Source organism: Podarcis erhardii, assembly GCF_964252035.2.
Source record: "Podarcis erhardii genome assembly, chromosome: 2".
Taxonomy (NCBI): domain Eukaryota; kingdom Metazoa; phylum Chordata; class Lepidosauria; order Squamata; family Lacertidae; genus Podarcis; species Podarcis erhardii.
The window spans coordinates 121,589,891-121,605,335 of record NC_138498.1 but is presented as its reverse complement, the minus strand read 5'-3'; the positions used below and the strand labels follow the sequence as shown (position 1 = coordinate 121,605,335).

The window sequence follows — 15,445 nt, the reverse complement described above, 5'->3', positions numbered from 1 at the left end:
CTGGAGGTGACCGTCGCGTGGATCACAGTGGCTAGGTCAGGGCGAGAGAGGTAAGGAGCCAACTGCTTAGCTTGGCGGAGATGGAAAAATGCCGCCTTTGTTATAGCTGCAATCTGCGCCTCCATGGAGAGGGAGGTATCGAAGATTACACCCAAACTCTTAACGGACGGTGCTGGCACTAATTGCACCCCCGCAAGAGATGGGAGTTGCCCCCTCAATCCCATATCGCCCCGTCCCAGCCAGAGGACCCCTGTCTTCGAAGGATTTAACTTCAACCAGCTCCCACGTAACCATCCAGCCACAGCTTCCAGACATCTGGCCAGTGTGTCTGGGGCCGAGTCAGGATGGCCATCCATCAACAAAACAAATTCCTTCCAGTAGCACCTTAAAGACCAACTAAGTCAGTTCTTGGTATGAGCTTTCGTGTGCATGCACACTTCTTCAGATACCAATAATCCGTATCTGAAGAAGTGTGCATGCACACGAAAGCTCATACCAAGAACTGACTTAGTTGGTCTTTAAGGTGCTACTGGAAGGAATTTGTTTTGTTTTGACTATGGCAGACCAACACGGCTACCTATCTGTAACTGCATCCATCAACAGATAGAGTTGGGTGTCAGAGATAGAGATGGAGAAGAGACAACAGATGAGGAGGTTGCTCGGGGTGACGCCTCAAAAATGTGGGCTCTCGCTTGATGCCAGACCCAGAAAAGGCCCACCATCCTATGCTATGGGGCGGGGAATCTCAGGCGCTCTTTCTTCCCAGTGCAACACCAGGAATCGCTCACCCCTTTGCATCGTCTCTCCTCCAGCCCTCGGGGTTCCCTTGCACCCCAATGCCCGTTGCATTTGCTTTTAACGCACAGGGGGGGCCCCACCACCCCGCCCCCATTTCCCCCTCCTTCCATCGCCTCCCCCCCACTTCCACTGCACCTCCCCACCCAAATGCACTTTGCACTCACCCCGATCCCTTGGAGAGGTGGGCGGGGAAGGGGCGCGAAGGCTGCAGATGGGGGGGAGGAGGGAGATGGGGGGCAGGAAGTGGGTGCCTAGCTGCCGTTTCTAGGCATCCGGACTCTCTCCCATTAACCCTGAGGTGGACTGATTTATTTATTTATTTATTTATTTATTTCTGTCTGTCTGTCTGTCTGTCTGTCTGTCTGTCTGTCTTGCCACTCAAAGTTGACTCCGGGCCATCGCCGTTTCCAAATCGTTCGATCTGGCTAAGGCTTTTGGGGTTCCTTCGCTCGCACCCCCATAATATAACCTGAGCAAAGCAGGCAGCTGCAAAAAGCAGGAGCAAAACAGCACGAGCCTCCTTTGCGAGGTCCGCCTCTCCTGAAGATCCCGCTGCAGGTATTTATTTCATGTGCTGAGCAAGGAAAAAGAGGTTAAATCGGAGAGAAGAAGGTGGAGGAAAAAGGTGATTTGTGCAATCCGTTTCCTGGCCACTGCCAAATTGTGGGGGTGACCCCAGCCAGGCTTGTTGCTTCATCAGTGCCTGGGAGGAGGAGGAGGAGGAATCATCTGGCGGTGAGTTCCAGAGGCTATATGTGTGTGTGTGGCGTGCTCTGGTCCATGGGGTCATGAAGAGTCGGACACGACTAAACGACTAAACAACAACGTGTGTGTGTGTGTGTGTGTGTGTGTGTACATATATATATAAACAATTTCAACATAACAATATATCAAAACATATCATATTCATCATTTCCCCCCTTTTTTCCACTCCCCATCAAACCCTCCCTCCCTCCCCCCAGACTTCCTTCAGCTCCTCTCTCTGATTTCTCAGCACATGTTGTTCTCTGCATATTATAAAGTTATTTCAGTCCCTATAGGAATCTATCTACCATATTATCAAACAATAAATTTTTGCATGTTTATCCAAAACCTGCCAAGGAGTCCAATTCATTTTGTTGTATTTTTAAATACTTTGTGGAAAGTTCCCATTCTTCTTTAAAGTCACAGTTGTCCTTGTCTCGCAGTTTGTATGTCAATTTAGCCAGAGTTCCAGAGGCTTTAGAAGTCTAATCCTAGGGACCCCCTTCGATGCAGGACTCTCAACTAAAGCATTCACGAGGGGTCTTTTAATTGTATTTCTATAGTTTCTTTTGTATCTTACATATTGCATCTTAACCACATTCCTACAGAAGTTGAACTGTAATGCAATAGAATGCGAGGAGCAAAAGAAGGAACTACTGTACCGTATTTTTTGCTCTATAAGACTCACTTTTTCCCTCCTAAAAAGTAAGGGGAAATGTGTGTGCATCTTATGGAGCGAATGCAGGCTGCGCAGCTATCCCAGAAGCCAGAACAGCAAGAAGGATTGCTGCTTTCACTGCGCAGTGATCCCTCTTGCTGTTTGGGCTTCTGAGATTGAGAATATTTTTTTTTCTTGTTTTCCTCCTCCAAAAACTAGGTGCTTCTTGTGGTCTGGTGCGTCTTATAGAGAGAAAAATACGGTAAAACGCAATTAAAACTATTTAATGGGACGGGTGTACCACCCCCCATCTTCAGTCGCAGAAAAAGCAGGAGCCTTGCTCACCATTCGGCTGAGATCTGACTGAATGGGAAATATAAGAGCCATCTTCTAATAGCTAATGGGCTGTCGCGTGGCTTGTATTCTGCTGGTCCAGAGGCCTGGGCTAAAAATAATAGATCCAAATGACACAAAAAAAAGCAGATTCCGACTAAACATAAGGACTGTGTAAGAGCTGTTTGACAGTGGAATGGGCTTCATCGGGAAGTGGCGGACTCTCCTTGGAGGTTTTTAAGCAGAGGTTGGTTGGCCATCTGCCATGGATGCTTTGAGTTGAGAGTCCTGTGAAATAAAGAATTTAAGGTCTTATATATATACGGTAATAAGTGTTCATAAATGTACCAACCAAGCACGTATATAGAGATGTGGACCACATGTCTGGAGCAGCGCAGGAAGACTGCCCTGACACCATTTTGACTCTCAAAATTGACCAAATGTTTTCTCTGCAAGGAGGGAGGGGGTGAGGGAACCTTCCCATTGTCTCGGGAATTGGGAAGTCCACCATCTCAAAGGAATGGACAGACTACCAGGAAAGGCAATCAGATAAGGCATTATCAGATAACCTGGCAGACAGGAAAAACAGCAACATTCAAATTTCTGTTGTAGACCGCCTCTTCTGTGATGTAGGTATGATGTTTGCGGGGGGTGGTCTTGTGTTATACACCCCTTCTGTGATGTATGTATGATGTATGGAGGGGTGGTCTGGAGCTCCAGGGCAGGGAATTTAAAATGTCTATATAAGGGCAGTTACACCTTGGTTCTGGGTCCTCCTCTGGTTGGCCTCCTCCTTCTCCTACCGATGGAGAACCTACAAAAGACTCTATAAGGGCTCTTGTGGACTACATGGAATTGGCGGAAATGACTGGCAGAATCCGAGACCAGGGAGAAGAGTTGGTGGAAGAAGATTGGAGGCAATTTAAAATCTATTTACAGAAACATTGTAAAATTTTTGAATGTTGATGACATTGAAATGAAATGAAGGGGTTCTAGTATTAAGGTAAAAATGGGTTGATATTAGATGAAAGCTTGAAGCTAAAATATGTGAGGAAGAATAATATGAATTTGCTGAACCAATTTCTAAGTGGAATACAAAAAAGGGAGGCGCGAGGAAGTCAGGAAAATAAGTTAACTAAAGAGGAGAAACTAGAAAAAATCGTTTGTGTTTTTGTATTTTTGTATTTTTGTGTCTTTGTATTTTTTCTTGTGCTTTTTTGCTTTTGTTGACTGTCTTGTAACTTTTTTGTGTGAAAATTTAATAAATATCTTATATATATATATATATATATATATATATATATATATATGGGCTCTTGTGTCCCCCATACGGGAATAAGGGCAGATTTTTGTTTATTACACCTGCTTTGCACGGGGTTGGGCTGGATGACCCTTGGGGTTCCCTTTCGCCTTTACAAGTCAATGATTCTACGATGGGGCTTCCTACGTCCTTGCAGAGCCTACTTCACTGCAATCTGTTTCTGGCCAAGGGAGGTGACAGCTCAGAAACCCAGTCAAGGGGGTCCCCAAAAAATGAAGGCATCTGCAGTGCGCCTCCTTCGCTCCTGGCGCAGAGAGGGAGAGAGAGAGGCGCGAGCTTGGTGCGCTCGGCTTGCCAAGGGTTAAAAAGAAGTGAGCTGGATTCCTAGAGGGGACGGGGAAATAAAGTGGGGGGGCCAAGTCCTCCAGAGCAAAAGCACCTCCCTCTGAATTCCCTTCCTGCAAAGGGAGCTGGCGGTGGCTTTTATGTCTAGTGATCTGGTGAGTCTTTTTTCCTTTCTTCCATAGCATGCATTGGGGAGAAAGGGGGTGTCCCAGGGCTGCAGGGGGAGCATGCATGGGGAGGTGTTCAGCTAATGCTTGGGGGGGCAGCCACCACCCCCCAAATCAGGGAGCAGAAGTATGGCATCTAGATCAAGGGAAGGAATAGTGCCACTGTATTCTGCTCTGGTCAGACCTCACCTGGAGTACTGTGTCCAGTTCTGGGCACCCCAGTTCAAGAAGGACACTGACAAACTGGAACGTGTCCAGAGGAGGGCAACCAAAATGGTCAAAGGCCTGGAAACGATGCCTTATGAGGAACGGCTAAGGGAGCTGGGCATGTTTAGCCTGGAGAAGAGGAGGTTAAGGGGAAATATGATAGCCATGTTCAAATATAGAAAAGGATGTCACATAGAGGAGGGAGAAAGGTTGTTTTCTGCTGCTCCAGAGAAGCGGACACGGAGCAATGGATCCAAACTACAAGAAAGAAGATTCCACCTAAACATTAGGAAGAACTTCCTGACAGTAAGAGCTGTTTGACAGTGGAATTTGCTGCCCAGGAGTGTGGTGGAGTCTCCTTCTTTGGAGGTCTTTAAGCAGAGGCTTGACAACCATATGTCAGGAGTGCTCTGATGGTGTTTCCTGCTTGGCAGGGGGTTGGACTCGATGGCCCTGGTGGTCTCTTCCAACTCTAGGATTCTATGATTCTATGAAGTCCCCCCCCCCCCACTCCCTCTCTGCAATGCCAGGGAGGGGGCGAGTTTGCAATAGGTCTGCAGCTCTAGTCTCCCTTTGCCACTTTGGGGAGGGGGTGGGTCTTTAAGGCGGGGGAGGGGGGATGGAATGCAAAGAAACCACATTTGGGAATAAGTCACATAGGTAACAAGAGGTGGTAGCTGGGCGGAAACGTTTGGGCATGGAATACACTTTCTAAAAAAAAATTTTTTTTAAATGAATACCTGACCTATAGAGATGAAAAGAAATAAAGGCCCGTGGGAAATTGAGGGCAGAGGAAAGAAAGCGCTTTTCTCCTGCTGCGATGCATCGTCAGAACTGTGGAACTCACGGCTGCAGAATGGGCAGCAACCGTGCTTCTGACCGGCAGTTGCTGGGTGGAGAAAATAATAATAGCCTCCAACATTTCTCCTGTGAAAATAGGGGTGCCCTATTTAGTGGGACGCGGGTGGCGCTGTGGGTTAAACCACAGAGCCTAGGACTTGCCGATCAGAAGTTCGCGGTTTGAATCCCCGCAATGGGGTGAGCTCCCGTTGCTCGGTCCCAGCTCCTGCCAACCTAGCACGTCAAAGTGCAAGTAGATAAATAGGTACCACTCCAGCGGGAAGGTAAACAGCGTTTCCGTGCGCTGCTCTGGTTCGCCAGAAGCGGCTTAGTCCTGCTGGCCACATGACCCAGAAGCTGTTTGCCGGCTCCCTCGGCCAATAAAGCGAGATAAGTGTCGCAACCCCAGAGTCGGCCACGACTGGACCTAATGCTCAGGGGTCCCTTTACCTTTACCTTTACCTTTATTCCTAATTTATTTTATTTTAACCCCACCAATTCCCAGGGTTCCCTGGCAAGAAGGATTGAATGTTAAAGCACTCTAGGGATGGCAGCCGTGTAACTGGAATGCATGTGTGGGTCAGGGTGGGTGTCTCCTAGCAACCCTCTGCATCCTTAAAGTATGGTTCGCAGGATCCTTTGTAGGGCGCCCTGGCTCTATAAAATATATAGTACAGACGAGGCCTGTATATTTGTTTTCCTGAGGGGGTTTCCCCCCCCCCTGCTGTAAAGTGTGTGTGCTTAGTTATGCAAAAGCCTCAAAGGTTGGGGGTAAGCCTGCAGATTCCAACAGGCTCTCCCACCCCACTTTCTGATCCAGTGTGGTGTAGTGGTTAAGAGCGGTGGACTCATAATCTGGGGAACCGGGTTCGAGTCTCCGCTCCTCCACATGCAGCGGCTGGGTGACCTTGGGCCAGTCCCACTTCTCTGAAGTCTCTCAGCCCCACTCACCCCACAGAGTGTTTGTTGTGGGGGAGGAAGGGAAAGGAGAATGTTAGCCACTTTGAGACTCCTTCGGGTAGTGATAAAGCGGGATATCAAATCCAAACTCTTCATCTTCTTTCTTGAGGCTCTATATGTGCATTATTGAGGCATTTCCCCCCACGTTTGAGGCTTTAGGTTATTGTTGTTGAGGTTGTTATTATTGCCATGGGCTTAGGCCGGGGGGGGGCAGCTGCCCCTCCCGATCAATTAAATAAATAAAAACACTTAACTAAAAGCAGAAAGCTTTTGACCGATTTTTCTGAGCGCTTGGAGTCAACAGAAAGTAATTCAAAACAACTGTTGTCAAGACATTTCATTCCGATTCTGCTAGGCAGAGCCAGACAGAGAATGATGGCAGGTGGGTTTCTTGCCCCCTCCAACATTTAAATCCTGACTACGCCCATGACTATTGCTGTTGCTATTATTACAACATTTATTACCCAGGGCGGGTTTAGAATTCAATATTTAAAAGAGTTGGAACAAACTAGAGTCACGGGAATAGGGTGGATCCAGAAAACACATGGATCCAGGTGTCAGAGAAGAAGGTGCCAGGCGTGCCCCTCTGGGGAAGGAATTCCCTAACCTAGGATCCGCCGGAAGGATGCCCTCTCTTGTACCACAACCACCTCAAACTCTTGAGGGTGGTGAAACTACAAAGAGGGGCCCCTCTGCCAACCTGAACACCCAAAGTGGTCTGTGGGAAGGAGGTGGTTCTTCAGATATTTGGGGCCTAAGTGAGCACCTTAAATAGGGCACCTGAGCTTCAGGTGGCCATGTTGACTCCAGGAGTACCCTCAAGCATATATGGCTGGGGGGGGGGGCGGGTTAAATGATGTAACATCATCATCATCATTATTATTATTATTTTGTTTTGTTTTTTCTTTTTTTTCTTTTTTTGAATAAATTTTTATTAGGATTTTTTTTAAAAGGTTACAGAAAAAAAAGAAAAAATATAAGTCAAAACAGAACAATCAAAAAAGAAAAAGAAAGAACAATACATAAAAAACAAATATCATCCAAGAACAGAAAAAAAACAAGTCAAACCTTTACATCACTTGCTTTCATTCGCTTACTTCCTTGACCTCATCATTATTATTATTAAACCACCCATCACCCTAAGTTCCATGGGCAAGTTACAATATGAAAACACTACTACTACTAATTATTATTATTATTATTACTACTACTACTACTTATTGAGTTTATATACCGCCCTATACCTGGGGGTCTCAGGGCGGTTCACAAAATAAACTCAAGATATAAAACCACAAAATACCAAATAAAAATAAAAACAACAACGTAATAGCCACCCCCAAAACAAAACATTTTAAAAGGGCATAGGGTGTAAATAGTGTCAACCAAAGGCCTGGTTGAAAAGGAACGCTTTTGCCTGGTGCCTAAAGGTGTATAATGAAGGCGCCAGGTGAACTTCCCTGGGGAGAGCATTCCACAGACGAGGAGCCACTGCAGAGAAGGCCCCGTTCTTACATTGCCGCCCTCCAGACCTCTAGAGGAGGCGGCACAGGAAGGAGGGCCTCAGAAGGTAGGTTTATATGGAAAGAGGTGGTCCTTGAGGTATTGTGGACCTGAGCCCTTGTTTGTTTGTTGTTGTTGTTGTTGTTGTTGTTGTCATTATTATTATGGCATCCATCTGACTGGGTTGCCCCATCCACACTGGGCAGCTTCCAGTTTGAAACAACTTACAATCACAGAGTCTGGGCTGGTACAGTCTAGCCCTGGTTCCTAGCAAGGTGCATCTATGCTTGCTCAGGGAACATTTTGCTTCTCCTGATAGTGTTTTAAGTTTTACAACAGAATTATGTATTTGCTCTGTAGGTTTGGTAGCAGCTCAAATTAGGACAGACAGAACTTGGCATAAGACAAAGGGATTTCTTCAGATCCTTTGGAGGCTTCCTGAGCGCCCATATGGATGAACAAGACTCGGCTGGCCCTGAAGCAGGAAAGGGCAATGCCATCCAAACTGGGAACAGTGGGGGATTCTGGGAAAACTCTGTGCAGAAGATCCTAGGTGAGGAGGACACCCCCATCTCAAATGTCCAGAGCCAGCAGTTCAGGCAGTTCTGCTACCAGGAGGCCGAGGGACCCCGAGACGTTTGCAGCCGACTCTACCACCTTTACCGCCAGTGGCTGAAGCCAGAAAGGCATACGAAAGCTCAGATGCTGGACCTGGTGATCTTGGAGCAGTTCTTGGCTATCCTTCCACCAGAGATGGAGAGCTGGGTGAGGGAATGCGGAGCGGAGACCAGTTCCCAGGCGGTGGCTCTGGCCGAAGGTTTCCTCCTGAGTCAGGCTGAGCAGCAGGTGAGAGAGACTTTCCTCTGGATAATCCCAAGGGGCTCAGAACATGAGGGAGAATCTCCCAAAATTCTCTACTAATTGCCCATCCTGTTTTTGAAAAGCATCCCGATACCTTTAAAGTTTTTGCCTCTGCCATTGTTTTTCTAATTCTTCTCCCCATTCTCTGTTTTGAATCCCTGTTGCTCTTACAGAAAAAGGATCTGTTTGCAGAAATGGGCACTGGCTACTCTGAGGTGAAGAAGACTCAGTTGCAAACCAGAGAAAGGCCACTGGGTAAGGATTAATTCTTTTTTCTCTCTCTGTTCGGTCACATCCTGTTGATTTTGAAACAGATCTGTGAGTCCTTTTCATAGCTGTAAACTTTTCCCTTTTCTTGCAAGGAATCCTATCAGTATAAGGGAATTTCCCTTAAAAAAAAGGTAAACGTTGACAGCTATGTGTGTATCTGAAGAAGTGTGCATGCACACGAAAGCTCATACCAAGAACTGACTTAGTTGGTCTTTAAGGTGCTACTGGAAGGAATTTGTTTTGTGTTGACAGCTATGGTCTTTTACACTTAGGTCCAAAAGCCCAAGGGAGGAGAGAGGTATTTTGACACAACTAAAGTATGAAATGGGTGTAAACATGCACTCAGCAGGTGAGATTGTTTCGAAGGCCCACCTGTAATTAGTAATAATAATAATAATAATAATAATAATAATAATAATAATTTATTTTTACCCCGCCCATCTGGCTGGGTTTCCAGCCTCTCTGGGCGGCTTCCAACAAAACACTAAAATACAATAACCTATTAAACATTAAAAGCTTCCCTAAACAGGGCTGCCTTCAGATGTCTTCTAAAAGTTTGGTAGTTATTTTTTTCTTTGACATCTGGTGGGAGGGCATTCCACAGGGCAGGTGCCACTACCGAGAAGGCCCTCTGCCTGGTTCCCTGTAACTTGGCTTCTCACAGCGAGGGAGCCACCAGAAGGCCCTCGGCGCTGGACCTCAGTGTCGGGGCAGAACGATGGAGGTAGAGACGCTCCTTCAGGTATACTGGGCCGAGGCCGTTTAGGGCTTTAAAGGTCAGCACCAACACTTTGAATTGCTTAACCTCTGAGAGAACGGCTTCCCAAATTACCTTTGTCTCTCGCAGGTGACAAAATGATGCCAGCAGGACCTCTTCATCCATCATTTCATGGTGGCCGAGAGGAAGCAGCGGCTGAGGAACCAAATCAGGTAAGAGGAAGGAGCATTGTGGGGAAAGCGGTTGAAGAGAGGGGCAGTTGGGTGCCTCTGGGCTGGAACGAATTTCTCCCCTCCTCTTTCCTTTGTCAAAGCTGCCCTTAACAAAAGCTGGAAAAGCTATTCAATAAGGTTTATGTGCTGAGAATAAAAGCCGCCTCACCTTAACTAGCCCTCTGAATATCATTAGTATCATTTATCAGGACTTGGAGTTTTATTTATATATTCATCGTTTAATGCTAAAATAGGCTTCTAAGTAGTTTGCAAACCACAGCAAACAGTGGGCAGGATTCACCTAACCACCCCATCAGTTGCACCATAGAACTTTCGCCATTTCCTTCCGTCCCCCCCCCCCTTATGCCCCTTGAAGTTGGCTTTCGGGCACACACCCCCCCCAAAAAAACGACGGCATTTGGAGAGAGTGGAGAGGGGATCCTTCCATCTTGCAAACTTGAATGCCCACGCAGACAGAATGATTTAGAGAGCAGACTGTTGAGTTCCACCCGTTTATACAATGATTAATGCCCACCATTAAAATGCACAACAAAAAAATCTCATTAAAACATTAAAATAAGCACGCATAATTAAAACAAATGCAGCAAAACAATTCCATTAAAACAACAAACTATATATATATATATATATATATATATATATATATATATATAGTTTGTTGTTTTAATAAAAAATTCTGTTTTGCAATTTTAAATACTCATTTATACATCCTTAAGCACGTCAAAGAGCAAGTAGATAAATAGGTACCACTCCGGCAGGAAGGTAAACGGCATTTCCGTGCACTGCTCCGGTTTCACCAGAAGCAGCTTAGTCATGCTGGCCACATGACCTGGAAAAATTTTCTGTGGACAAACGTCAGCTCCCTCGGCCAGTAAAGCAAGATGAGCCACAGATTTGTTACTGGACTTAACTGTCTGTGGCCCTTTACCTTTAAGATATCAATGACTTCCCTTGTAGTCTTTCCATGGTTCATAGCACATATCATAAATCCCTGCATATTTTACAAAAACTATACCATTCGGTATTCCACTATTGCATCCATCAAAGCTTAATTACACTGTTGAATTTATCTTAATGCTGCCGGAGTTTTCAGCTGTAAACAATTATTTTCCATATATTCAATAAATCTTTTCCAATCTTCTCCAAACGTATGTGCTTCTTGTTCTCTTATGCTATATGTTAAGTCTGCAAGCTGTGCATATTCTGTCAACAACAAACAGTTAACAGGCAGAAAACAACACAGTGATGTGTAAATAATATTTATACTGTCTAAGAGGAGGACATTTTTCTTTTTCTTTAGGGTCCAGTTTGCTTTGAAGAGGTAGCAGTTTATTTCACAGATGAGGAGTGGGCGTTGCTGGATGCCGACCAGAGAGCTCTGCATAATGAAGTCATGGAGGAGAACTGTGGGATTATGGCTTTTCTGAGTAAGGCTCCCTGTTGGATAATAATCTCTTTTTTGAAATTCAGTACCTGTCTGTGATGATCCTCCAATATTTTGATGTAGCTCAACTGAACATCTTGTATTTGTGCCTCTCAAAAAAAATGAGAGGCACAAATACAAGATGGGTGACACCTGGCTTGAGAGCAGTACATGTGAAAAGGATCTAGGAGTCTTGGGGTTGACCACAAACTTGACATGAGCCAACAGTGTGACGTGGCAGCTAAAAAAGCCAATGCAATTCTGGAGTATAGCAGCCAATGCATCAATAGGAGTATAGCATCTAGATCAAGGGAAGTAATAGTGCCACTGTATTCTGCTCTGGTCAGACCTCACCTGGAGTACTGTGTCCAGTTCTGGGCACCACAGTTCAAGAAGGACACTGACAAACTGGAACGTGTCCAGAGGAGGGCAACCAAAATGGTCAAAGGCCTGGAAACGATGCCTTATGAAGAACGGCTAAGGGAGCTGGGGATGTTTAGCCTGGAGAAGAGGAGGTTAAGGGGTGATATGATAGCCATGTTCAAATATATAAAAGGATGTCACATAGAGGAGGGAGAAAGGTTGTTTTCTGCTGCTCCAGAGAAGCGGACACGGAGCAATGGTTCCAAACTACAAGAAAGAAGATTCCACCTAAACATTAGGAAGAACTTCCTGACAGTAAGAGCTGTTTGACAGTGGAATTTGCTGCCAAGGAGTGTGGTGGAGTCTCCTTCTTTGGAGGTCTTTAAGCAGAGGCTTGACAACCATATGTCAGGAGTGCTCTGATGGTGCTTCCTGCTTGGCAGGGGGTTGGACTCGATGGCCCTTGTGGTCTCTTCCAACTCTATGATTCTATAATTCTATGATTCTATGATCTCGTGTTCTTACACCCCAACAGATACCCTTGAATGGACAGTATCTGTTGTTTTGACTGTGAATAATCTTTCTCCAGTTTGGCCATTTTGAACAATGACCAGACTGGTCTGAGCTGCTCAGGCCTTTTTAAATGTAATCTTCAGAGTTGTTAGGGGAGCTGGAAGTAGATTCTGTCAGGTTTGTTGTTTTTTATTTTTGCTTCTGTCAGTTTCTGGTTGGCCAAAGAGACTACTGACATTGGAGATGGAGTGGATACCATGACTGAGCCAAACAAAATCCATCCCAGGTTTCTTGAATCTCAGGTTCCCATAAATATGTTGTGATTCAACAAAGGCAGTGAACCCTGTAGTAAGACCTCACATCGAACTCCCTTCTGTTCTTCTTCTATCACAAATGTTAATTAGCATTGTTCAATAATTTGGGGGCCTATTTCTTCCTGATGCTCTGATCCTTTTCTCTCTTTATTTACAGGTGGTGATAAATCGGAAATTAAGAACAAGGGAGACAACAACAAAATCCCTTATGAACGTTTGGAGTGTAGAGATGGCTTCAGTCAGAGGTTCCATTCCACTTCCCATCAAATAAATCCCACTGGGAAGAAATTATATCAGTGCTCAGAATGTGGAAAGAGCTTCAGTCAGAGCTCAAATCTCACTTCCCATCAAAGAATCCATACTGGAGAGAAACCCTATCAGTGCTTGGAATGCGGAAAGAGCTTCAGTCGGAACTCGCACCTCACATCCCATCAAAGAATCCACACCAAGGAGAAGCCATATTACTGCTTGGAATGTGGAAAGAGCTTCACTCGAAACTCAAATCTTACTTTACATGAAAGGATTCACAGAGGGGAGGAACCATTTAAATGCCTGGAATGTGGAAATAGCTTTAATTCCAAGAGAAGTCTCACTTCCCACCAAAGAGTTCATAGTGGGAAGAAACCGTATCAGTGCTTAGAATGTGGAAAAAGCTTCAGCTGGAAGGAAAGTCTCACTTCCCACCAAAGAATTCATACAGGGGAGAAACCATATCAGTGCTTGGAATGTGGGAAGAGCTTTAATACAAGCACAAACTTCCGTCGACATCAGAGAATTCATAGTGGGGAGAAGCCGTATCAATGCTTGGAATGTGGGAAATGCTTTAATACAAGCACAAACTTCCATAGTCATCAAAGTATTCACCGTGGGGAGAAACCATTTCAGTGTCAAGAGTGTGGGAAAAGTTTCAGTCGGAAGGAAAGTCTCACTTCCCACCAAAGAATCCATACTGGCGAGAAGCCATATCAGTGCATGGAATGCGGAAAAAGCTTCAGCCAGAGCTCCAATCTCACTTCCCATCAAAGAACTCACAGTGGGGAGAAACCATATCAATGGCTGTATACAAATTTATTTTTAGGAGATTTTATTTAGTACACGGGTGAGGACTGCAGTAGGATCTCATCATTTGCCAATGGAGCGAAAAAGTTGCTGCTGTTTCTCAAAACCATGAACTGCATTTTCAGTGCCCAGTATTACTTCATTTCAAATAATAATAATAATAATAATAATAATTTATTTATAGCCCGCCCTCCCCAGCCAAAGCCGGACTCAGAGTGGCTAACAACAGCTCTGTGAGGTACATGTCATTGGCCAAGGGGTTGAATACCTTCTTCATGTCTGGAGAGAGGATAAAGAGAGATTCGGCAACACTGATGAGGTAGCCATCAACGCAGGGGTTTTCTTTGGCCCAGCAATTCATGTACTTCAAGAGCCTCCAAGTTGCGAATTTATGGTGCTCCTGATCGCCATCATCATCTCAGCATGTCTAGGATGGTGGTGGCATCAGATTGTGGCTCCTCCTCATGTCTGCTGAACACACAGGACATCTGCCAGAAAAGCCACAAGTTTGAGGTTTTCCTCTGTGAGAAGGTAAAGGAAAGGAAGAAAGAGTTCTCTGTTCATCATACCTCAGAGGTGGTTGGGTGCAACAGCAAGCAATGTTTATTTCCTTCAGCAACTCCAATTATCATCTGCACCTGTATGATACATGGAAGAAGGCTTAGATTGAACCAAGATTCTGAATAACATGGCTCAACCCAGTGCCAGCGTCTTCCACCTTATTCCATGCTACATGCACAAAGCACCAGATCTTCGCCAGTGGGGCACTTTTGTCAGCGTCTCGCATATTTTGAGCAGCTGACACTGTTTTACCTCCTTCCTGGTGTTAACTGAGATTCAGTCAGTTATAGCAGTCGGCATATTTTTGAAACCATGCTGGGTGGCCGTGTCTCCAGTCAAGGCCTTGCGACCCTCTTCACCTGAGGCCTTCACCCCACAGATTGTCGAGTTTCACATGACCAAGAAGACTTGTTCTTCTTCCTCAAGATGTATAACCTGCCTACCAATCTGTCACCTTTCGGACCTTTCCCCTTAGCTATTACAGTGGTGCCCCGCAAGACGAATGCCTCGCAAGACAGAAAACCCGCTAGACGAAAGGGTTTTCCATTTTGGAGGCACTTCGCAAAACGAATTTCCCTATGGGCTTGCTTCGCAAGACGAAATGTCTTGAGAGTTCCTGCTGGTTTTTCCCCCTTTTTTCCCCCTTTTCCTAAGCCGCTAAGCGGCTTATCAGCTGATCCGCTGATATGCCGCTTAACAGCTGATCGCTAAAAGCCGCTAAACCGCTAATAGCGCTAATCCGCTAAGCTGTCAATGGGCTTGCTTCGCAAGACGAAAAAACCACAAGACGAAGAGCCTCACGGAACGGATTAATTTCGTCTTGCGAGGCACCTCTGTATTGAATGCAAATGTATCTATTGTAACATAAAATGTACTGTAAAGTACGTTGACATTGTAAATACGTTTTGTTTACAAATAGTGTTATGGTATACTAGGGTGTGATGCCCTCATGTGCCCCCCCCCCCGCTCCCAAGGATCCTCAGGAGAGAATGAAGTCTCCAGAGATTCCTGATGATCCCTGTTCTCAGAGCAAGTTGGAGTTCCTTGTGATAGGATCACTTCTTAGCTGAAATTCCTCTCTGCCTATTGATGTCCGGCAGGCAGTTCTGCTGTACTCTTTTCGGCGCCGGCTTAACGTATGTTTGTTCAGGCAAACCTTTCCAGATGCATGGATGTTGATGTGTTTCAATCTTATATTGTTAATGTTAACATTTTTACGGTTTGAACTTTGCTGTTTAATTTAAAAGTTTTTTATTGTTTTCAATGTTTTTTTAATTGATAACTTTGACACTTCTGGTCAAACCGCCTCTTCTGCCT

At 45.3% G+C, this 15,445-nt stretch overlaps 2 protein-coding genes across 5 annotated transcripts in view; one reads left to right on the top strand and one right to left on the bottom strand.

Moving 5' to 3' along the window:
* The window catches only part of LOC309336575 (uncharacterized protein), a 19,200-nt gene extending 18,170 nt beyond the window's left edge, over positions 1 to 1,030 (bottom strand). For 2 of the 3 annotated variants that reach the window (XM_081852545.1, XM_081852547.1), the window contains exon 1: positions 963 to 1,024. The gene's annotated coding sequence lies outside the window, so the exon portion shown is untranslated. Of the gene's footprint in view, positions 1 to 962 lie in introns of all 3 variants that reach the window. The other variant, XM_081852546.1, reaches the window with a different exon arrangement.
* Positions 1,031 to 1,396: 366 nt separating this feature from the next.
* Positions 1,397 to 14,628, top strand: LOC309336839 (uncharacterized protein). 2 transcript variants are annotated; one of them, XM_081853239.1, is made up of 6 exons: positions 1,397 to 1,533; positions 8,174 to 8,659; positions 8,848 to 8,929; positions 9,792 to 9,874; positions 11,196 to 11,322; positions 12,666 to 14,628. In XM_081853239.1, the coding sequence occupies exons 2-6, from the start codon at positions 8,264 to 8,266 to the stop codon at positions 13,598 to 13,600; spliced, it is 1,623 nt and encodes a 540-aa protein (XP_081709365.1). In that variant the 5' UTR covers positions 1,397 to 1,533; positions 8,174 to 8,263; the 3' UTR covers positions 13,601 to 14,628. The 2 variants fall into 2 exon arrangements, with proteins under 2 accessions (XP_081709365.1, XP_081709364.1); XM_081853238.1 differs by lacking the exon at positions 1,397 to 1,533 and adding an exon at positions 4,209 to 4,286.
* The last annotated feature ends 817 nt before the right edge of the window (positions 14,629 to 15,445 follow it).